Here is an 18,506-nt window from a genome sequence, read left to right as displayed (position 1 = left end):
CCCTGCTACCATAGGGTGGGTGGAGGTGGAGTACGCCCTGGACAGGGTGCCAGCCTGTCACAGGGTCAACACAGATAGACAGACAACCATTCATGCTCAACTTCACACCTACAGCCAGTTTAGAATCACCAATAACCAAACCCCACTAGGTGTAAGTCTTTGGACTGTGGGAAGAAGCCAGAATACCCAGAGAGTTTCAGTCAGTTGTGCAATAATTATTCATTTTTTATTTTAACTACACTCCACTATATATTTTCTATTAGTCACATCCAGAGTCATAATTAGCCAAAGCATTGGTGACATCTAGCTACCTCTAGGTTATTATATAGCAGCCTTCATGTACGAATCTCTGTAAACAATACATGTTGCTAGCCAACTGAGCATGCCTTATTGTTGAGCGCAGCATTTCCCATTGATTTCTGTTGGGGTTAATATAACTCTGTTGGCAGTTCCTTTTTATCCCATCTGCTCCAAAATTAACTACATTAGAAAAAAACACATTTTTAGAAAAAGTGGTGAAATGTTAGATGGAGTTTCATATAAATTGAGTGATTTTTAAAATGTAAATTAGTCAAAATGAACCTTTTGGCAATTCTAGCTTTCAAAGTATTTAATAGATTTGTGCTGGTGAAAGTTCAGCACTGTTATTTTCATTTAGAGTTTAATATTTCCACAGAAATGACAGTAAAGAAGATGAGATAATTTTGCATTTCTGCAGGTATTGTTACATTTAAAAATAATAGCTTGCAGTCATACATCACCAAGTTATTTTAAAAGTTAATTTAGAGGAGTTAGATTCTTTTAATTGGGAACACGGTGTTCACTGAAGTTGACCCAGCAACACATAGTTTATTAAAGCTCATTCAAAAGTTGGATGTTGAAGAATCCTTGGGGAACACATTTTTTTTTATCAAATCTAATTTAAAATATTGCCTTCAGTTACTGGATCAATTAATAGATCTCCAAGTGCATTTTAATCTCATGATGGTGGCTTGTATCTGAAGTAGTACATAGTACAAATAAAAATGTTCTACATTAAGGAAATGAATAGGAAAGCAAATTTTTCACTCGCCCTATATGATCAATTTAATTTCCAAAAAATACTTTTACAGTTAAATGTAATTTAGTCCTATTTTCGTCCCTTCAGTCTCACAAGCACAAACATGCATGTCTGAGTCATTTGCATGACTAACACACAGTTCCCTACACTGTTATAAATGTTGTTTTTTTGCTAAGTCTTTAGACAGCAGTTTGTCATCTCATTTGAACACACTTTAGTCCAGAAAGGGATTTTAACTCTTTCCTTTTCTCATTCTCAGTCACAAATATTTGAAAGATTTTTTTAAATTAAACTTTGTGGAGAGGGGCCAAAGAAGAACTTAACACTTGTGCTATAATATTCAAATAGCCATCTACCATAGTGTATGACTGCACTCTCTTTTCACGATTAGTTATTTCATTATGTAAAAGAGCTGATTACCTTTCACACCACTGTTAGAAAAAAAACAGGCCTGTGAATCTAGCGTTTTGCTTCAGATATGGCCATCTGGCTCTCAACATATCACATGTCACAATTACACAAAGAAATCTAGCAGAGTTTAAATTATGCACCAGTATGACTAATTATGGCAATTGTAGCTATGCCTGAGCAAATAAAAGCTGTTAACTATTCACTTGTTGATATCTTTACTCAAGATACTCGAGAAAAAAATGGTGTTTCTATGCAAGAGCAAGTCAGAGAAGGCATTTATAGTCATGCAGTACCTTCTGGTTTCATGTGGTTAAAACTCCTCCCTTGCACTGCAGCATATAGACTGATAGAAATAGGAAAACATGCAGCAACAGATTGAGAAAATAAGAGATTAAACAGAAGTGAGAGCGAGTTCGAAGCATCCTCCCACTGCCATGCTGTTGCTCATCCGGCAGAGAAAAACTCAGCCCATCTGCTCTGCTGTGAACACTCCTCAAAACTACTGCATCTTCACCTCAAATGACAAATGTAAAGCCCAGAACTCAACATCACTGGAGGCTTTTAGACACACTTCTAATTGAAACTGGCTGCGAACAGCCATAAGTCACGCTGAAACTTGAGAGTTAATAACTTGTTGGATTTTGATTTACAGAAACGTGTCATGTGCCATCTGGTCACAGTAAGTAACAGTAACAGTAAGGAAGGATATGTTGCTGCCTCCCTTTAAGACCCGCTGCCACATTGTGCAGAAAAATTGTACATGCATTTATTACGGCATGTACTTTTTGGAGCATTTTGTGTATGCACCTTTGGTTTGTAAAGGCTAGTGCAGGGCAAAAAATATGTGAGGCATGTGGAGGTGTCGTTAAGTCACTGTTTTTGTGCATCCATGTGTCCTTGGGGTTGTCTTTTCATTGTTTTGGTGTTTTCTTCTACTCTGACCCCAATCCTTGTTATGTGGCCCTGCAGTCATATTATAAACCCTTTACTGAAGTGTATGTTGCGTAACTAGCGACGCTCAAGGCGCATCTTGACTTTGAAGTTCCCTCTGCTGGAATTCAGCACTATTTTATCACTTGCGCTCTCTGACAGGGATAAAAGCCTCAAGGTGAACTGTTTTTTGGAGGTGGTGTGGGGTTAGTCCAATGAAAGGGCGCTAGTGCAAGATCTATTCGCAGCTCATAGGAACAACATAAGGAAATGCATACAAGCAGGCAGGAAGTACTATTCATATTTGCAGGGATCAATGTCCTTCATTTCTGTGATGTTTTACCTCTGTTTCACAGTCACAGCTGAAGGTGTTTTGAATGCATTCTGTCAGAAACAAGTTGGTGCTATGTGCTGGCTCCAGTAGACTTCCATTTCAAAGCGTTAGCTTGACTCATAAATACATTTTTTCCACCAGTCATGATGTGCCCTTTAGCTAAATTCACTCTTTCAGTTTGCTGGTGTAGAGAGAGATGGAGAGACTCAGAGAAAGAGAGGTGGAGCATGAGGGGAGGGAGAGAGAAGCCCCTTGATGAGGCAGGCCAGGCAGGTCCTTCACTTGGGATTGAGTTGCATTCACTCGTATTGTAACAACTGTTTTTTTTGTTGCCACTTATCACTGGAGTATGGAATAACATTTACATACTCAGACAATTTCACACTCGATTGGCTTGTTTTTTATTCAGTTTTTAGCTCATAATTATTATGGCTTGTTTTCATTTTGCGTTTTTTTTCACTTGGTGTTTCTTTATGTTGTCTGTGGTTATCTTTATGTGAAATTCTAATACATAATATGTATTATCATGTATATATGTAGTATCATACCTTGATCTTTACCTAGAACAATGATAATCATGTACAGCCAAGTCTATAAGTATTTGTACAGGGTACATAGTCCACCTTTTTGAGAGGCATGAAAGTCAGTGAAGAGTTGACCAGTATTTTGACCACATGAGGTTGGTTCCCTCAGATGAAAGAGCTGGAGTTGATTCCATGTGTTGAACTTTGGTAGTTATTCAGTTATTCAGATCAGCAACACCAAAACACCTTACAAGTGCTATAAGACTAAAAGTGCATGATGACATGAATCATTTCCCAGAATTGTTTAAAGTCAATAACAAGAAGATTCAATTTGCCAGAAAACAGCTGAAAGAACTTGTAGTTCTTGATGAACAAAGTCTTATGACGCATGAAAACATATGAAAACAAGATTAATTTGCACTAGAATGATCGGCTTATGAGCTGAAGAATACCACATCATCTGTCAAATGTGGTATAGGCAGTGTTGTTGCATAGGCAAGTGGAACCTGGGCATTCATGTGTATTGATGATAGCATAAGCATAATAATGACCCAAAGTACACTGCAAAAGCAACCCAAAAGCTTTTCAAGGCAAAGAAATTAGATATTCCTCAATGACTTTCAAGCATGCATTAATTGAAGGCAGCTGTAGTAGGAGACTTTGCAGGGAGGAAACACAGCATTTAGTGATGTCCATGAATTCTAGACTTCAGGCAATCATTTTCTCCAAAGGATTTTTTTCCAATTATATTTGCAAGTTTAATTTTGTGCCTCTGAAAGTGAGGGACTATATATGAAAACTGCAGTAATATCTAAACAGTTAAACTGCCTGAATTAAGCTTAAAATCTGCACTTCAGTCACGTTCAAATTCTTATGCATGTGACTGCCTTAACTCTGAGCCACAAGGTTTGAAGTTCTGGTTCTGGCTCCAACCTGAAAATACTATACTATACACAGGCTGTGGTGGGAAATGCTGTAAATGCATCTGTGCTTAATTGTTGACTCTTTTATTGAACATTTTTCATGTCTGTTTAAAATCAGCTGAATGAATTTTGTCACGATCTTCATTTTTTGTACTATTATTGTTCCCCTCTCATTCACACTCGCACAGAATGAGCAAAGGAAGCTTTAATATTTGATTTTCTGCCTTTACGAGAGAATAAATAAATATTTGATGGGTGTTTTATTGCTGAATGTACAATTGCTTCTTCACTTGTCTTTCCACCTCAGTAATATTTCTGTATTTGTGTGTATCGTTGAGGGAATACTTTTGAAGCAATATCCAACTGTGGAATTGAAGAAATAACCACAGTGTTTCCACATCAATAAGACAGATACTAACACAAGTGCAACATGAACACCACAAACCACTGCCATACATAAGCAGCAAAGTAACACAAAGTGCCGCCAATGCTTAAACCAGTATTGAACTGTCAAAATACATAGATACACAGATTTTTCATATAGACCTTGTGTGTAAGCAGTTGTGTGACCTGTGTGTGTCTTTATGAGAATTGTCTTATAGTCAATATTTAAACCCCTCCAACTCAATACCTGTTATTGGAAATCACATCATAGCTATTATATGCTTAAAGCCACAGGAGTCGTTGTTTTTTCATATAAACAGTGAATTATTGAGTGATTTCAATATGAAAGGGGCGGCTAGTGGTTATGATCCAACAGAGGGTTGCCATATTGCAGCTCTTCAGTATGTTAGCATCTTTTTTTGCTGCAGCAGACCCTTTTTTCAGTCTTAAAGCTTTCCGTAAGCGTTTGATGGACATATTCAGAGACAAGCTGGTGAACACAGTACAGCATTTAGCTAGTAATGAGTCAGATATTTTCCTCCTTTTGAATCCAAAAACAGCTTAAATTCCAGGAACCAGCTCTTAAACTAGACTCTAAAGTACCTGTTGTTCTATTTTTGCAGCTTGTTGTGGAGTTCAGTGGTAAAATGAATCCAGCTTTTAATTTAGAGTCATCCTAAATGAACATTTTATTAATGAAACATACTGTGAAAGGTGCTATGACAAAAAATATTTTCTAATTAGACCAAAAATATTTTCTAATTAGCACTATAATTATCTTAATTAAATTTGCTTAATGAACTAGTCGAGATCGCTGGTTATTCTGTATCACTTTTCACTGTGCCTCTTGGTTTTGAGCTGAATTTATTCCGTGTGCATTTATTGTAGTTCTTCGTGAGGCTTCTTTGAGTGTTGGTACTTTGCACATCTCTTATTAAGACAAAGATGCAGACACATCCGTTTTCAGATGTCACACACACAAATGGATGTTTCATTTTCACACATTCAGGCATTTCATCAGGATTTTTTGAGTCAGATTTTAGAACATTCACAACAGATAGATCTTTCACCATCTAATCATCATTTTTTCTTGTTCTTTGATTTTTAAATGGAAGAATCGCTTAAACTTTGGTGGTCAAAGGTCAAGTTCAGTGTGATCTTACAGAGCATGTTTTTGACTATAATGCGAGTGCATTCACTAATTACAAGATTTCACACCAATGTCTAATAATATCAAGTAACGAAGTGATGACATTTTGTATGAAAAAGGTCAACTTCACTGTGTCGTCATAATGTTCCACAAGAGCTCTCGTCAGGCCATAATTCAGCATCATAACTGACACAGAATAGGAGGCTGTGACGTAATCGCACATTTGATGAGATATTGAATTGGTGACACTAATCCTTGGTCCCCACATATTAGATTCTTTGAATTTGAGAGTTGTCACTACATTTATATCTTGTCTAAACTGCAGCCTTACACGCTGGATCTGATTCTAGTTTCATTTGTTGTTCTCTTTCTGTCCCTTTCCTTCTTTTCCTCCCGCTCTTCTTTCAAACCTCTCTAGTGGATCTATGCTGCCCCCTGGTGTTTCAAAGTCATATTGCCTAGAGTTGATCAGCCTGTGTGGATAGGATATGTGTGTGCCTCTGAGAGAGAGATGGATGACTGCCGCTTTCTTTTACATAACAGATCAATGAAAGTCACTTAAATCTGGGAAGGCATGCGGGTCTGGATTGACCACAAATGCACAACTAATAGCTTTGTTGTGGTGCTATAGCTGCAGCTGTTTTACTCCACGCATTTGTTTTTGTCGGCTCATTAACTTGGCTGTTATTGACTTGAGTGTAAAAGCCAAAATGCATAAAATCAAATGATACTACGCTGAAGTTATACAACAAATGCCTGTTTTCATTCATCTTTTGAGCTTTGGAAGTAAATGTGTGTCATAAAAACAGATGACAGTAGTTGGCTGATTTGTTGTCCTGATATTTGATCTCAGTATATAAATTAATCTCAGTATGTAATTGCAAGAGTTTATAATGAGCAATAACAGTTGTAACATATCATTATGTCATTATTATCTGCCGCTGCTTATCCAGAATGTGGCTGCAGCTGCAGCACACTAAGCAAAAGAGCCAGGTGGACTGATCCTTGGCCACTTGCACCAGGCTAGAACGGATATACAGTCCCTCCAGCATAAAAAGCCTCTCTAGGGAGGTTAGATGCGCAAATGTATTCAGCTGACTTCTTTTAATGCAAAGGAGCAGCATTACTGCTCTCACTCATCACTCCATAGCCCATGTGAGGAAAATTAATTATGACTTTCTGTGATCTCATTCCTTTTTCACTGCCCAGACCTCACAGGTAACGATGGGATGGTAGATGGGCTCATAAATTATGAGATTTGCTTTGCCTCTCAGCTCCCTCTGTCCCACCTAAGGTACTAGAACCGCTTCACTTGAGGTAGAAACTCTCTTCCAGACTGCAGGGTTGTTTGCCAGCAGAGGACTTCAGTTATAGAGTTGCTTATCCTCATTCCAGCTGTTTCATAATGAGCTACAGAAGGCTATACAGCATGCTGGAGCTCACAGCCAGCAGCACCACACTGACTGCAGCACGTCTGCAGAAAAATCTCACATCTTTATTTATGTTTATATTTGCAGTGTGTATGATGTAATAGCTACACTAGAGCTCACGATAGTGTTTGTTTATGATTGTTGTTTTGTAGGTGAAGAGTGTGTTCAACATGACAGCCAAAGAAGGCAGAAAGAGGTCCATCAGCTGCTTGGTCGCAGTGGGAAATGGCAACGGAGCCGCAGGTTTGAATCTCTAAAAAATTAATTAATGAATGAATAAAATCTGGAAGCAACTTATGATAATAAATCCAGTCTATTAAACGTTTTGTTCCTGATAATCATGTTTATTGAAAATGCAAGGTATTATAGTGTGAGGAAGAGAGATAAGAAACTTAATTTAACATGTTTTGAATTCTGTAGACATGACACAGAGCCAAAATTGATTTTGACAGTTATTTTAATTGAGCTTTTCTAAAATGTCTCAGCCTCTGCCGATATGGGGAAGTGAAGGAAATGGGTTTGACACTTTTCATCCTCAAGCAGCAGCAAAAAAAAAGGAAAAACTGCTGACGAAACTCTGCATACTTTCCTGAAGCTCGCCTGCACTTAACCTCTTATTATAGAGTGTGTCAATGCTGCTTTTCGAAAACTTCATCATGTTATTGCTCATTAGCATAAAGACTCACAGTCATTAGTTTAATGACACTGGAAAAGCATCACAAGCTGTGATTTCTTCTAGAGAATCTTGCTTAATTTTTAATGAATCATACTATGATGAATTTTACATTTTGTGTTACACTGAGCTTCACACTCTGCACTCAGAGGTGTTTTAAGACCAATGTTCTTTCCTCCTTCCAGGCTTTGCTTTGGGGAAAGCAGCAGACAGGAACACGGCTCTGAGGAAGGTAAGACCACAAACCGTATATCAGTGTAGCTTCAGATGCCGTTTATAGTTTTGGGACAGCTTAAGGTCACATATCCAGCAAGTGTTTTGTTAAATAACTGTCGACTGAGGATTTCGACTGGTCTTGGCTAAAAAATATCTCCTAAACGAACGATTTTGGAGATGTTACCGCGTCATCTGCTGGACGTCTATCATAGACTTTGTACCAGAAGGTTTTGAAAAGGGTAAGCGACACATGAAAAGATTCAAATTTATGATTGACCTCACACTCTGAAGCCCATTTCACTGAATAAGCATATACAAGTGACATCAGGGGGTGATGATTCTGTCAGTCCAGACAAGTGGCAAACACTCAGTGTGACAGAATCCACATCAGCATATGCAGAAATGTGATGTTAGCATTTTAATGTGAGCATCCAGTCTGTGTGTGTGAAGTGGACCTGTGCACGTAGCTATGTGATATCCCCGTGCTGGTGTCATCATAATGATGTTGGTCCAGGATCAACACTGGAGCTGACCAATCACAGTGTTGTAATATTGTGGTTTTGTAAAGTGGAGGAAAATGGTAAAAATGTCTTTATTCAATTATTCAGTTATTTTCTTCATGAATGTCTGCAAGATAACAAATATATTATCAAGTTAGGCTTGCTGGTGATAGTTTTTTGTTGTAGCATTAGCTAACTTGGCCAAACTTAAACTTAACATGATAGGTACACTGCAAGGTTGATACTGGAACCAACATTGTTATGATGATATAGAAACAAGACCAACACAGGGATATCAGATCTGATTACAACCATATAGTAAACTAGTAAGTAGGGATGGGTATCGTTTAGGTTTTATCCGATACCGGTGCCAAACTGGTACTTTTGAAACGGTGCCGGTGCTTAAACGGTGCTCAAACCGGTGCTTAAAGAATGGAGAACACAAAATTGGTCCAAAAACCTCTCATGTTCAGCTGTTTTTTTTTTTTTTAAAAAAGATAACAATGTTGACCTTTTCTGCAGCTATAGGGCATATATGGTATCACTCTTGGCTGGAAGCAGTGCTTAAACAATGGGGGAAAAAAACACAAACTTTGTCCAAAAACCTCTCATGTTTAACTGTTTTCCACTTTTTCTTTGGTCATTTTAGCCTTTTTGGCCAGGGTGAAGGGAGTATCTGCTATCAATCAAGAAGACAGCCGCATGTAGCTATGATGGTGTTTGCTAGTTCACCTTACATTCATTAATGTAATAACGTGGTTAGCCTACTCAACGTAAATTATACACGAACAACATGAAGCTACTCACGCAGAGAAGAACGGCTGCTGCTGCCATCATCATCCGTCACCACCACACCCGCAGTAGATGCGCTCGGTGTGAGATCTCGCAGCAAGCTATCAAATACGGCGCTTTTTAAAAAAAAAACAAAAAAAAACGCTATGCGTCGCCAGGTGTTTCATCGGATTTGAGGTGTTACCTCCTTTGCATAGTATCAGCTTAAAGCACTTGTTGCAGGCTGCTGAGTTTGCATCTTTTTCTGTGAAGTACAGCCAGACATTTGACCGCTTCGCCTTGAGCATTTTTAATCTGTAGCTCTGCTCTGCTCTAAAAGGGCCCGCCTACTATCCTCGGAAACGTAAAATGATTGGCTAGAATTCAAAGTGTGTGACATCTCAGGAAAAAAAAGCACCGAAATAAAGCACCGAAATGTGCGCTGCTTTTCGGTCTGGTTACTACCGTTTATGTCAGAACCGGTGCCATCATGGCACCGGATACCGGTACCCATCCCTACTAGTAAGTCTCAATAAAATGTTGTTATATTTAAAAAACAACAAAACAAAAATGTGCATTTCCTTTCTTCATTGATATGATCATAGTTCTCACGTTGTAACAGACTGCCTGACCAGACCACGATGCTTCCCAAGAATAATATCTATAATAATAATAATGTATTGCATTTATATAGTGCTTTTCGAGACCCTCAAAGCCAGGGGTGTCCAAACTCCGGCCCGCGGGCCAACTGCGGCCCGCGATCCATTTTTAATTGGCCCGCAAGTAATTTTATAAATAGAATCGAATATGGCCCGCACTTCAACTTTTGCTTGAGTGTATTGCACTTCTTAGTTTTAACACCAGGGGGAGCTACTGTCGATCGAGGCAGTTGCTCCACCAAAAAGGACAATCACAGAAGAAATTTAGCCCAAGTTAGTTACTAAACATGGACAACCAAAGAAGCGAAAGGTAGAAAGTGAATGCAGAAAATTTCAGACATGGTGGGAGAGTGAATATTTCTTCAAAGAATTCAAGGGGAAGTGTGTCTGTTTGATCTGCACTGAAATTATGGCAGTTATGAAAGAGTATAATGTACGACGTCATTATGAAACCAAACATCAGGCCTATGCATCCTACACTGGTGCTGATCGAGAGCAGAAATTAAAGCAAAGGGTATCTCTCCTGCGGGGTCAGCAACAGTAATTTTTTCGTGCTCAAAAGGTCCAGGAAAAGGCTACAATAGCCAGCTATGAGGTCGCCCAACTCATCGCAAGACATGGCAAGCCTTTTTCAGATGGAGACCTCATAAAACACGGCCTCGTTAAAGTCACCGAAATAATGCGCCCGTCAACAACGTCAGCATGTCCAGAAATCCAGTTGTTGAAGACTTGTCAGCCAACATTAAACTGCAACTGTCTGATAAAGCTGTGCTTTTGATCTTTACTCCATCGCATGCGATGAGAGCACTGATGCCACAGACACCGCACAGCTGCTATTTTTTTGCGGGGAGTGGACGAGCACTTTAGGTGAGTAAAAAATATATTCCACAGTACCCGTGTGTTAATGTGCAGGTACACATGCTTCAAATATCAATAATGCGCATCAATTCTGTCACTACCCTGCTTTTGCACACCACTTTCTTATATGCGCTTTTCTTGTTAACACACAGAGTACACACCGCTGTGCACTGCCCACGTACACGCAAAGTCAGCTGATCTCATCTGATGCAGATTTGCTCCTTGATCAAGTGACATTTGTCTGGATTTTTGGCACGAGTGGCGATCAGCACCGCGGCTGGATGTCCCGATTTACATACCCAGCGCAGCTGATACTCACCAGAATAATTTACTAAAATTATATGCACTCCTGTTATTAAGCCCAGTTCAGTCTGTTAATGTTGATAATCGTTTCAAACGAACGTTAATAGGTGTGTTGCTAAGCCTAATAACTTAAATAACAAACTTGAAATGTGCCCGTCCCATTTTCCCCTTTATTGTTTTTTTTCTCTGTGCTGTAAATCTTCTGTCTAAGAAGAAATCTGAGGCTGCTGTTCTGAGAATGATCTACCAAAGCTTTTTCTGAATAAATCAATAAAGATCCATTTATGGAAAGCTGTGATGAAGGCAGTTTTGTCTTTAATTATATTCAACAATATAATATATTCGACCACATGCAAGTGATTTTTCTAACTTTAATACACTAAAGTTAAGGTTATATACCTAATTTCTAGTAAGTGGCCCAGCCCCTCCTATATTTTTATGTATGTGGCCCTCAGTGAAAAAAGTTTGGACACCCCTGCTCAAAGCGCTTTACAATTCCACTATTCATTCACTCTCACACACTGGTGGAGGCAGCTACAGTTGTAGCCACAGCTGCCCTGGGGCAGACTGACAGAGGTGAGGCTGCCATATCGCACCATCGGCCCCTCTGGCCATCACCAGTAGGTGAAGTGTCTTGCCCAAGGACACAACGACCGAGACTGTGCGAGCTGGAGCTCGAACTGGCAACCTTCCGATTACAAGACAAACTGCCAACTCTTGAGCCACGATCGCCCTCTCTAGCTATCTAATCATCTACCATGCAAGTTTTTAACTTTTGACTCGGGAAATAACATTATATTTCAATATTGTTATATTGTTATATTTCAACAGTGTTTTCTGGGTAACTGCTGTTAAAACCTGCAACATAAACAGGTTTTCAAATCAAATCAAGCTTGTTTATATAGCACATTTAAACTCACTTTATTATGGTTATACATTAGATGATTAGGTGAGCTAAATGGCATCTAAAGAGACAAGACTCAAGACTTCCTTTCATGCATTTCATTATGTTTATAATAAGGACTTTACTACACGGCATTTTTCTACTAATAGTATTAATATATTTTCCTATATTAATGTAACTGCTGGATTTCAATCTGTGTGTCTTTTATCATGTAACTCTTATTTGCAGGCCAAGAACAGAGCCATCCACTACTTGTACTATATAGAACGATACAATGACCACACCAGTAAGTGACTTTGAATCTTCGTCCTTTCGTTCTTCCTCTCTTCCTCCATAAAACTGCGGTCTGTTTATTCACATTTTAAATTTCCATCTGTTATTATATGCTTATGTTAACTTATTACATGCCTGTCAGCCTTTGTCTCTGTGCACAGAATCTGATGAACACGATATAGAACAATCAAAATTTCATGCTTCATTCTACTCTGAAAAGGCTATCTGATTATATCCTTAGTTGGAGAAGATTGCTGCATAAATTAATTTGCATATTAACGAGGAAACTCATTTCCTGAAAATTGCTTTTACTTCTTAATGCCACGTATGCAGTATGCAAAGACAAGCATGATGGTGTGAAAAAGTTTAATTTAGTGTAAGTTCTTATGTAAGTATTAGAGGAGCATTGGTGAAGGGTTTAACTGAAGAAGACATGAGTACCAGGAAATTTAGAATTACAACTCCCTCTTCTCCCACTCTTCTCTGCATCACTTTCATTCAACAACTTTATCTCCATGTACTCCTCTGATTCAACACTGTACCCTCCCATTACCTGCTGGTACTCATACAAAGGATATGATCTATAATATTCATTTGTAAAGAAAGGTTTGTGAATTAAAATGCACTGCTTCTACATTTGTAAGACTCAATTTGGCTTCTTTGGCCTTCTTTGGAGAGCAGAGCCTGAGAGATTAATGAGCGTGAGTCATCGGCCTCTGCTGGCCCACCGGAGGAGAAAGTTAGCTTCCAGCTCTGGCCTAAAACCAGAAGAACTGCATGTGTGTCACTGTCAGTGTCTTTGTGTGTGTGTATATCTGTGGTTCTGTATTTCGAACCAGCTTGAATTGGAAACTGAGAAAATGTTTTTAGGCTCATGGAAAGATGATGCTGCCACATGCCAGCTCTCCCTATGTGTCCATCTGCAACCTGACAGTGTGACTCATTTGTTTACTTTCTTGTTTTGAATGTTATAATTGTATCAAAGCTCCAATTATGCCTGGATAAATTGAATTTTCTTTCGCCTTTGTTGCTCCATCGCTCAAGTTTTATTTGCTGCAAGGTTTTAGCCAATCTGTTTGTCTGATACTCAGTGAGCTGCACTGATTTTACAGTGGCTATTGTTTGAATTTGAATTACTTTAAAGGCAGTAGCGAGTTTGGTTGTGTTTGATTTAGGTACGTTTTCACCTTTGTTGTAAGAGAACAAAACATCCTGGGATGATATTACAGTCAACTCCCTCACTCATTTTAACTGGTTTGAACTAGGTTAGACTTTTATTTCAGTGTTTCAGTTACTTAAGTTTAGAAAAGTGTTTCCGATGTGGGAGTTAGCAAGATTTCTTTCTGCTCTGACTTTGTCACTTTGACAGAAAACAGCGGGACCTCTTGCAGCTGCTACAAATCAGCTCTCTCTACATGTGATCTGATTATTTTCCTCATCTACAATGTCCTGTGAAGTGTGTAAAAGCGCTTTAGCGCAAGGACAAGATTTTAACCTGAAGCTATAATATCGGCTTCATTCAGCAGCACACAGTTCCCTCTCAGGGACTGTGTGTCGCTGAATAACTAATTAGCCACAGCTGCTGCAGTGAGCAGGCGATACTGGCATGTGGAAGGACATCTGGTGGGCAGGTAGAGAAACAGGAGACCTGAGGGAGAGCAGGGGAAAAGATGCATGACAAAACACAGGTGCTTTCATTCAGAAATGGCACAAAGCTTGTAAAAAAAAATAATTCAATTTTCTGGCATCATTTTTGTCTGATTATTATGCTTCAGTACAGCAGCTTGTTTTCTCTCTGCTCTGCAGCCAGTTAGTATAATTAAGTTGTTGTTCTTCTCTTCCAATAGTTTACCATGACTTTGATTCCAAGTTTAAGAGGACGACGCTCTGCATGAAAAAACAAAACAAAGGTATATCTCCGTTTCCAAAATGTCCTCTTTTATTGCACGATTTTCTAAAGTCTAAAAGAAAAAACTTTACATTTTCCACCAGCCTTAGTTGCAAGTACAGTTGACCTTTCAGCAGAAAGATACCTGTTTGCACATTCAGCAGCAGTTAAGATATCCGTGGTGTCCTGAAAATGTCTGTCTGCAGGTTACGGTCTGCACTGCCACAGGGCGGTCATCACTCTTTGCAAGCTGATCGGTATAAAAGACATGTATTGCAAAGTAGAGGGATCAGTCAATCTCCTGAACATCACCCGGGCTCTCTTCACCGGATTAGCCAGTCAGGTAAGAAATGTTTGGGGGCGTTTTCACAAATTGGTTTTATGGTTTTGGAAAAGCATACAGGTTTTAGCAGGAACATAAACTTTCATGAAAGCATAAGAGCTCAGATTCTTATTAACTTTCTTAATTTTTTAAAGATCATTTTGGGCATTTTGGCTGTTACTCCACTGTAACAATAGAGAGAAATAGAGCAGTGGCTGCAGCAGGCTTGCAGTAAAGGTCTCTAATGGAACTGGACACTCACTGCTGATGTCATTTGCACCATATCAGGTGGCCTTCTGAATGCTGAACACACAATAGTGACATATTATCACCTTGTAAGTACAGCTAACCTCCCAGCAAATGGATGCCTGTTTAGACAGGGGTTGTATTTGTGTCCACCTGAGTAATGTTACTGCAACATTATCTCCACCTGTAGCTTTTTCTCAGTTTATCCCTGAGGGGAAATATCTGGCTCCTTAATAATTCTGTCCAACTAATCTTATTTTACTTTCAGTTATAATTTGGGGCTTCAGTGGTGATGAAAACAAGACATTTGAGATGAAGCAGTTATTGCATTTATTTTTCCAATAGTTTTCTTGTTATGTCTTCTGTTATAAATCCAGCACATTTTCTAAATGGCTGTTTCACCCGAGCTCTCTCAGTGCAGCTGTAGGTACCATTATTTTGCTCTTGACAGTCTGAACCTAACTTCTCTTTCTTTTGCTATCTCCACTTCACTGGTCTTCGGTCAAAATATATTTAGATTTCAAGCAACTTTTTAACTATAAAAATGTGATGCTTTGAAACTTTATGAAAATAATGTTTAAAAAAATGTCTAAATATTGCTGAAAATACTCATTTGGATTTTATTTCCCAAGTCATTAACTTTGTAGTTCCAAAAACTAAAAGTTTATGGAAAAAGTTTATATTATAGAAGATGCTAAGTTCATAGCCCCAGTAACAGTTTCCATATAAAAATGTCTACCTCTTCTGTTTCTCCGTAGGAAACCCACCAGACTCTGGCTGATAAGAAGCAGCTCCATGTTGTAGAGTTTCAGTCACAGCGTGGCCTTCTGCCCATGGTGGTGGCGAGTCCCAAAGACGGCGCACGACCCAACCCAGAGTCAGAGGATGAGATTCCCAACACCCGGCTGCACTGGGATGACGTACGAGCTGCACAGGGGTTGAAACGCTCGATCTGGGCAGGTGTCAAACGCACCATCTGGTAATGCGTGGGAAGGCTGATGCTTGGATAAGACCAAAGGAGACTTGAGTGGACTGAAGGAAACCAATAGTGTCAAATGGATTATCTGACTTGTTTTTTTCTAGTGTGGAACTTGTTTGATAGAATTTTGGTTTTTGTTAATGTCTCAACATGTGATGGATTCTGTTTGTAAGAGTTTCATTATTTTCTCAACTGAGGACTAAAGTTCAGTGCTTTTTTTCAGTATAACACCAACTTCATTGTCCATATCAAACCTATGATACTGATGCAAAATAGTGACAGTCAATGTTACAGCAGAAGAAATATTTTACATTCTGACTCTTCTTGAGAATTAATTTTGAACTGTTGCAAATTACAACATGTGCTAATAATAAAGTGTAAATCTATTAAAATCATTGGGGGTTTTGTCCTTTTTGCTTTGGATATATTTAGTAATGCATGAAATTCCTGATTAGCTGAGGCTGATGGATACCTCTTATGTTTTACGGCAACAATGGAGCAAAGAAATTGAAAAGTGTTGAACAAAGGTTATATTTTTGTGTCACTTTTGATGTCTGTTGGGCAACAGTGCACAGTAATATATATTAATGATAAAAAAAATGATAATAGTAATAATATTGTAGATTTTTTGTCATATTTTGTGCATGTTCATCACAAAACCTACAATCTAAGTGCCACCCTGTAGTCATAGTAGCAACTTGTCATGTATATCAAAGCCACTCCCTAAAGCATACCTGTCTTTCTTTTCCTTTAAATGGAGTCAATGATTTGCAAAGTTAAAATGGTTATATTCTTAGAACTACAGATATAGGTAGTGATAACCAGGTGATATAAACTGAGCTGCAAAGTTTAAACTAGGGTTAGATTGAACAAAGTAATTCCAGAAATCCTGACTCATTTTGCAAACAGAGGAGTCGCCTACTGCTGGCTGCCATTGTCTCGGTAGTCTGATTTTTTACACAGTTGATGCCTAAATGCAAGTTTAATCTTTTATAAAGCTGAACATTTCACTAGCTGGGACCACATCCTCAGTAACAATGGGGGATGAGGAAGTGTGAACTGGTGCTACGGTTTGGGGAAGGCCTCGAAGGAGACTGGCAACGGCTCCCGTTGTACTAACAGATCTCCATGTGCTAACGAGAAATGAATGAAGGAAAGTAAGAGAGGGGAAAATGGGGGGATGGGGGCATGAAGGAGGAGTGGTCCCACTCCTGAAATTCAGATGATATCTCCACTAAAAAGGTCTGTGCCTCAGAAAGTCAAAATGCTCCAAGGGAGGCTTGAACTCACAACCTCGGCATAGCTCTACAAAGTACTGTCTTATAAGTATCTCACGCAGTCCGATTGCGCTACTGGAGCTTTTGTGCTTGAGATTTTAGTCAAGTCCAGATTCTGACGTCTTCTTACAACTCAATGCTGAGTCACCCAGTGCTGGCTATTAGAAACAAGTCACCGCTGGCTTCACTTTTTTGACCCAAAACCTCAGACGTTACTGAATGTAGCTTCCAGGTTGATAAAGCCACTACATAAGCAGCGACCTTTTTTACATCAGTTTTAGGGGTTATTTTGTTTTGTTGGGGGGAGGGGTATGCAACCAAGATGACAACAGTTCAAAGCTCTCACCGAGTCTTTCTTTAACACTAGTCATGCCTGTTGTTCTTATCGATACCTGGACCTAAAAAAGAGCTCAGACTTCCATCAGAAGAACACACTTGCTCCAGGTGAGGCTTGAACTCACAACCTCGGCATTGCTCTACAGTGTACTGTCTTATAAGTACCGCGCGCTGACCGATTGCGCCACTGGAGCTTTTGTGCTTGAGGTTTTAGTCAAGTCGAGATTCTGACGTCTTCTTACAACTCAATGCTGAGTCACCCAGTGCTGGCTATTAGAAACAAGTCACTGCTGGCTTCACTTTTTTGACCCAAAACCTCAGACGTTACTGGATGTAGCTTCCAGGTTGATAAAGCCAATACATGAGCAGCGACCTTTTTTACATAAGTTTTAGGGGTTATTTTGTTTCGTTTGGTGGGGGGGGGTATGCAACCAAGATGACGACAGTTCAAAGCGAAGCTCTCACCGAGTCTTTCTTTAACACTAGTGATGCTTGTTGCTCTTATCGATACCTGGATCTAAAAAGAGCTCAGACTTCAACCAGAAGAACACATTTGCTCCAGGTGAGGCTTGAACTCACAACCTCGGCATTGCTCTACAGTGTACTGTCTTATAAGTACCGCGCGCTGACCGATTGCGCTACTGGAGCTTGTGTGCTTGAGATTTTAGTCAAGTCTATATTCTGACGTCTTCTTACAACTCAATGCTGAGTCACCCAGTGCTGGCTATTAGAAACAAGTCACCGCTGGCTTCACTTTTTTGACCCAAAACCTCAGACGTTACTGAATGTAGCTTCCAGGTTGATAAAGCCAATACATAAGCAGCGACCTTTTTTACATCAGTTTTAGGGGTTATTTTGTTTCGTTGGGGGGGGGGGGGGGGTGCAACCAAGGTGACAATAGTTCAAAGCTCTCACCGAGTCTTTCTTTAACACTAGTGATGCTTGTTGTTCTTATTGATACCTGGACTTAAAATGAGCTCAGACTTTCATCAGAAGAACACATTTGCTCCAGGTGAGGCTTGAACTCACAACCTCGGCATTGCTCTACAGTGTACTGTCTTATAAGTACCGCACGCTGACCGATTGCGCTACTGGAGCTTGTGTGCTTGAGATTTTAGTCAAGTCTATATTCTGACGTCTTCTTACAACTCAATG

General features: G+C 39.3%; 1 protein-coding gene and 3 non-coding genes across 4 annotated transcripts in view; 1 reads left to right on the top strand and 3 right to left on the bottom strand.

The window, feature by feature from the left end:
• The window catches only part of mrps5 (mitochondrial ribosomal protein S5), a 32,961-nt gene extending 16,828 nt beyond the window's left edge, over positions 1 to 16,133 (top strand). Inside the window, exons 7-12 of the mRNA XM_085183441.1 lie at positions 7,299 to 7,389; positions 8,005 to 8,051; positions 12,259 to 12,316; positions 14,151 to 14,213; positions 14,398 to 14,534; positions 15,518 to 16,133. Coding sequence (XP_085039567.1) covers positions 7,299 to 7,389; positions 8,005 to 8,051; positions 12,259 to 12,316; positions 14,151 to 14,213; positions 14,398 to 14,534; positions 15,518 to 15,742 — 621 coding nt within the window. The 3' untranslated portion in view covers positions 15,743 to 16,133. The remainder of the gene's footprint in view (positions 1 to 7,298; positions 7,390 to 8,004; positions 8,052 to 12,258; positions 12,317 to 14,150; positions 14,214 to 14,397; positions 14,535 to 15,517) is intronic.
• Positions 16,134 to 17,451: 1,318 nt separating this feature from the next.
• Positions 17,452 to 17,545, bottom strand: trnai-uau (transfer RNA isoleucine (anticodon UAU)). Its single transcript has 2 exons — positions 17,508 to 17,545; positions 17,452 to 17,487 (listed from the first exon to the last, which is right to left on the bottom strand). It is a non-coding gene; the product is annotated as a tRNA-Ile (tRNA).
• Positions 17,546 to 17,905: 360 nt separating this feature from the next.
• On the bottom strand, positions 17,906 to 17,999 carry trnai-uau (transfer RNA isoleucine (anticodon UAU)). The gene is made up of 2 exons: positions 17,962 to 17,999; positions 17,906 to 17,941 (listed from the first exon to the last, which is right to left on the bottom strand). It is a non-coding gene; the product is annotated as a tRNA-Ile (tRNA).
• Positions 18,000 to 18,355: 356 nt separating this feature from the next.
• trnai-uau (transfer RNA isoleucine (anticodon UAU)) lies at positions 18,356 to 18,449 on the bottom strand. Its single transcript has 2 exons — positions 18,412 to 18,449; positions 18,356 to 18,391 (listed from the first exon to the last, which is right to left on the bottom strand). It is a non-coding gene; the product is annotated as a tRNA-Ile (tRNA).
• Positions 18,450 to 18,506: the final 57 nt, after the last annotated feature.

This window comes from Neolamprologus multifasciatus, chromosome 13, assembly GCF_963576455.1.
Source record: "Neolamprologus multifasciatus chromosome 13, fNeoMul1.2, whole genome shotgun sequence".
Classification (NCBI taxonomy): domain Eukaryota; kingdom Metazoa; phylum Chordata; class Actinopteri; order Cichliformes; family Cichlidae; genus Neolamprologus; species Neolamprologus multifasciatus.
The sequence above is the reverse complement of the archived record's forward strand: the minus strand, read 5'-3'. Positions and strand labels throughout refer to the sequence as shown.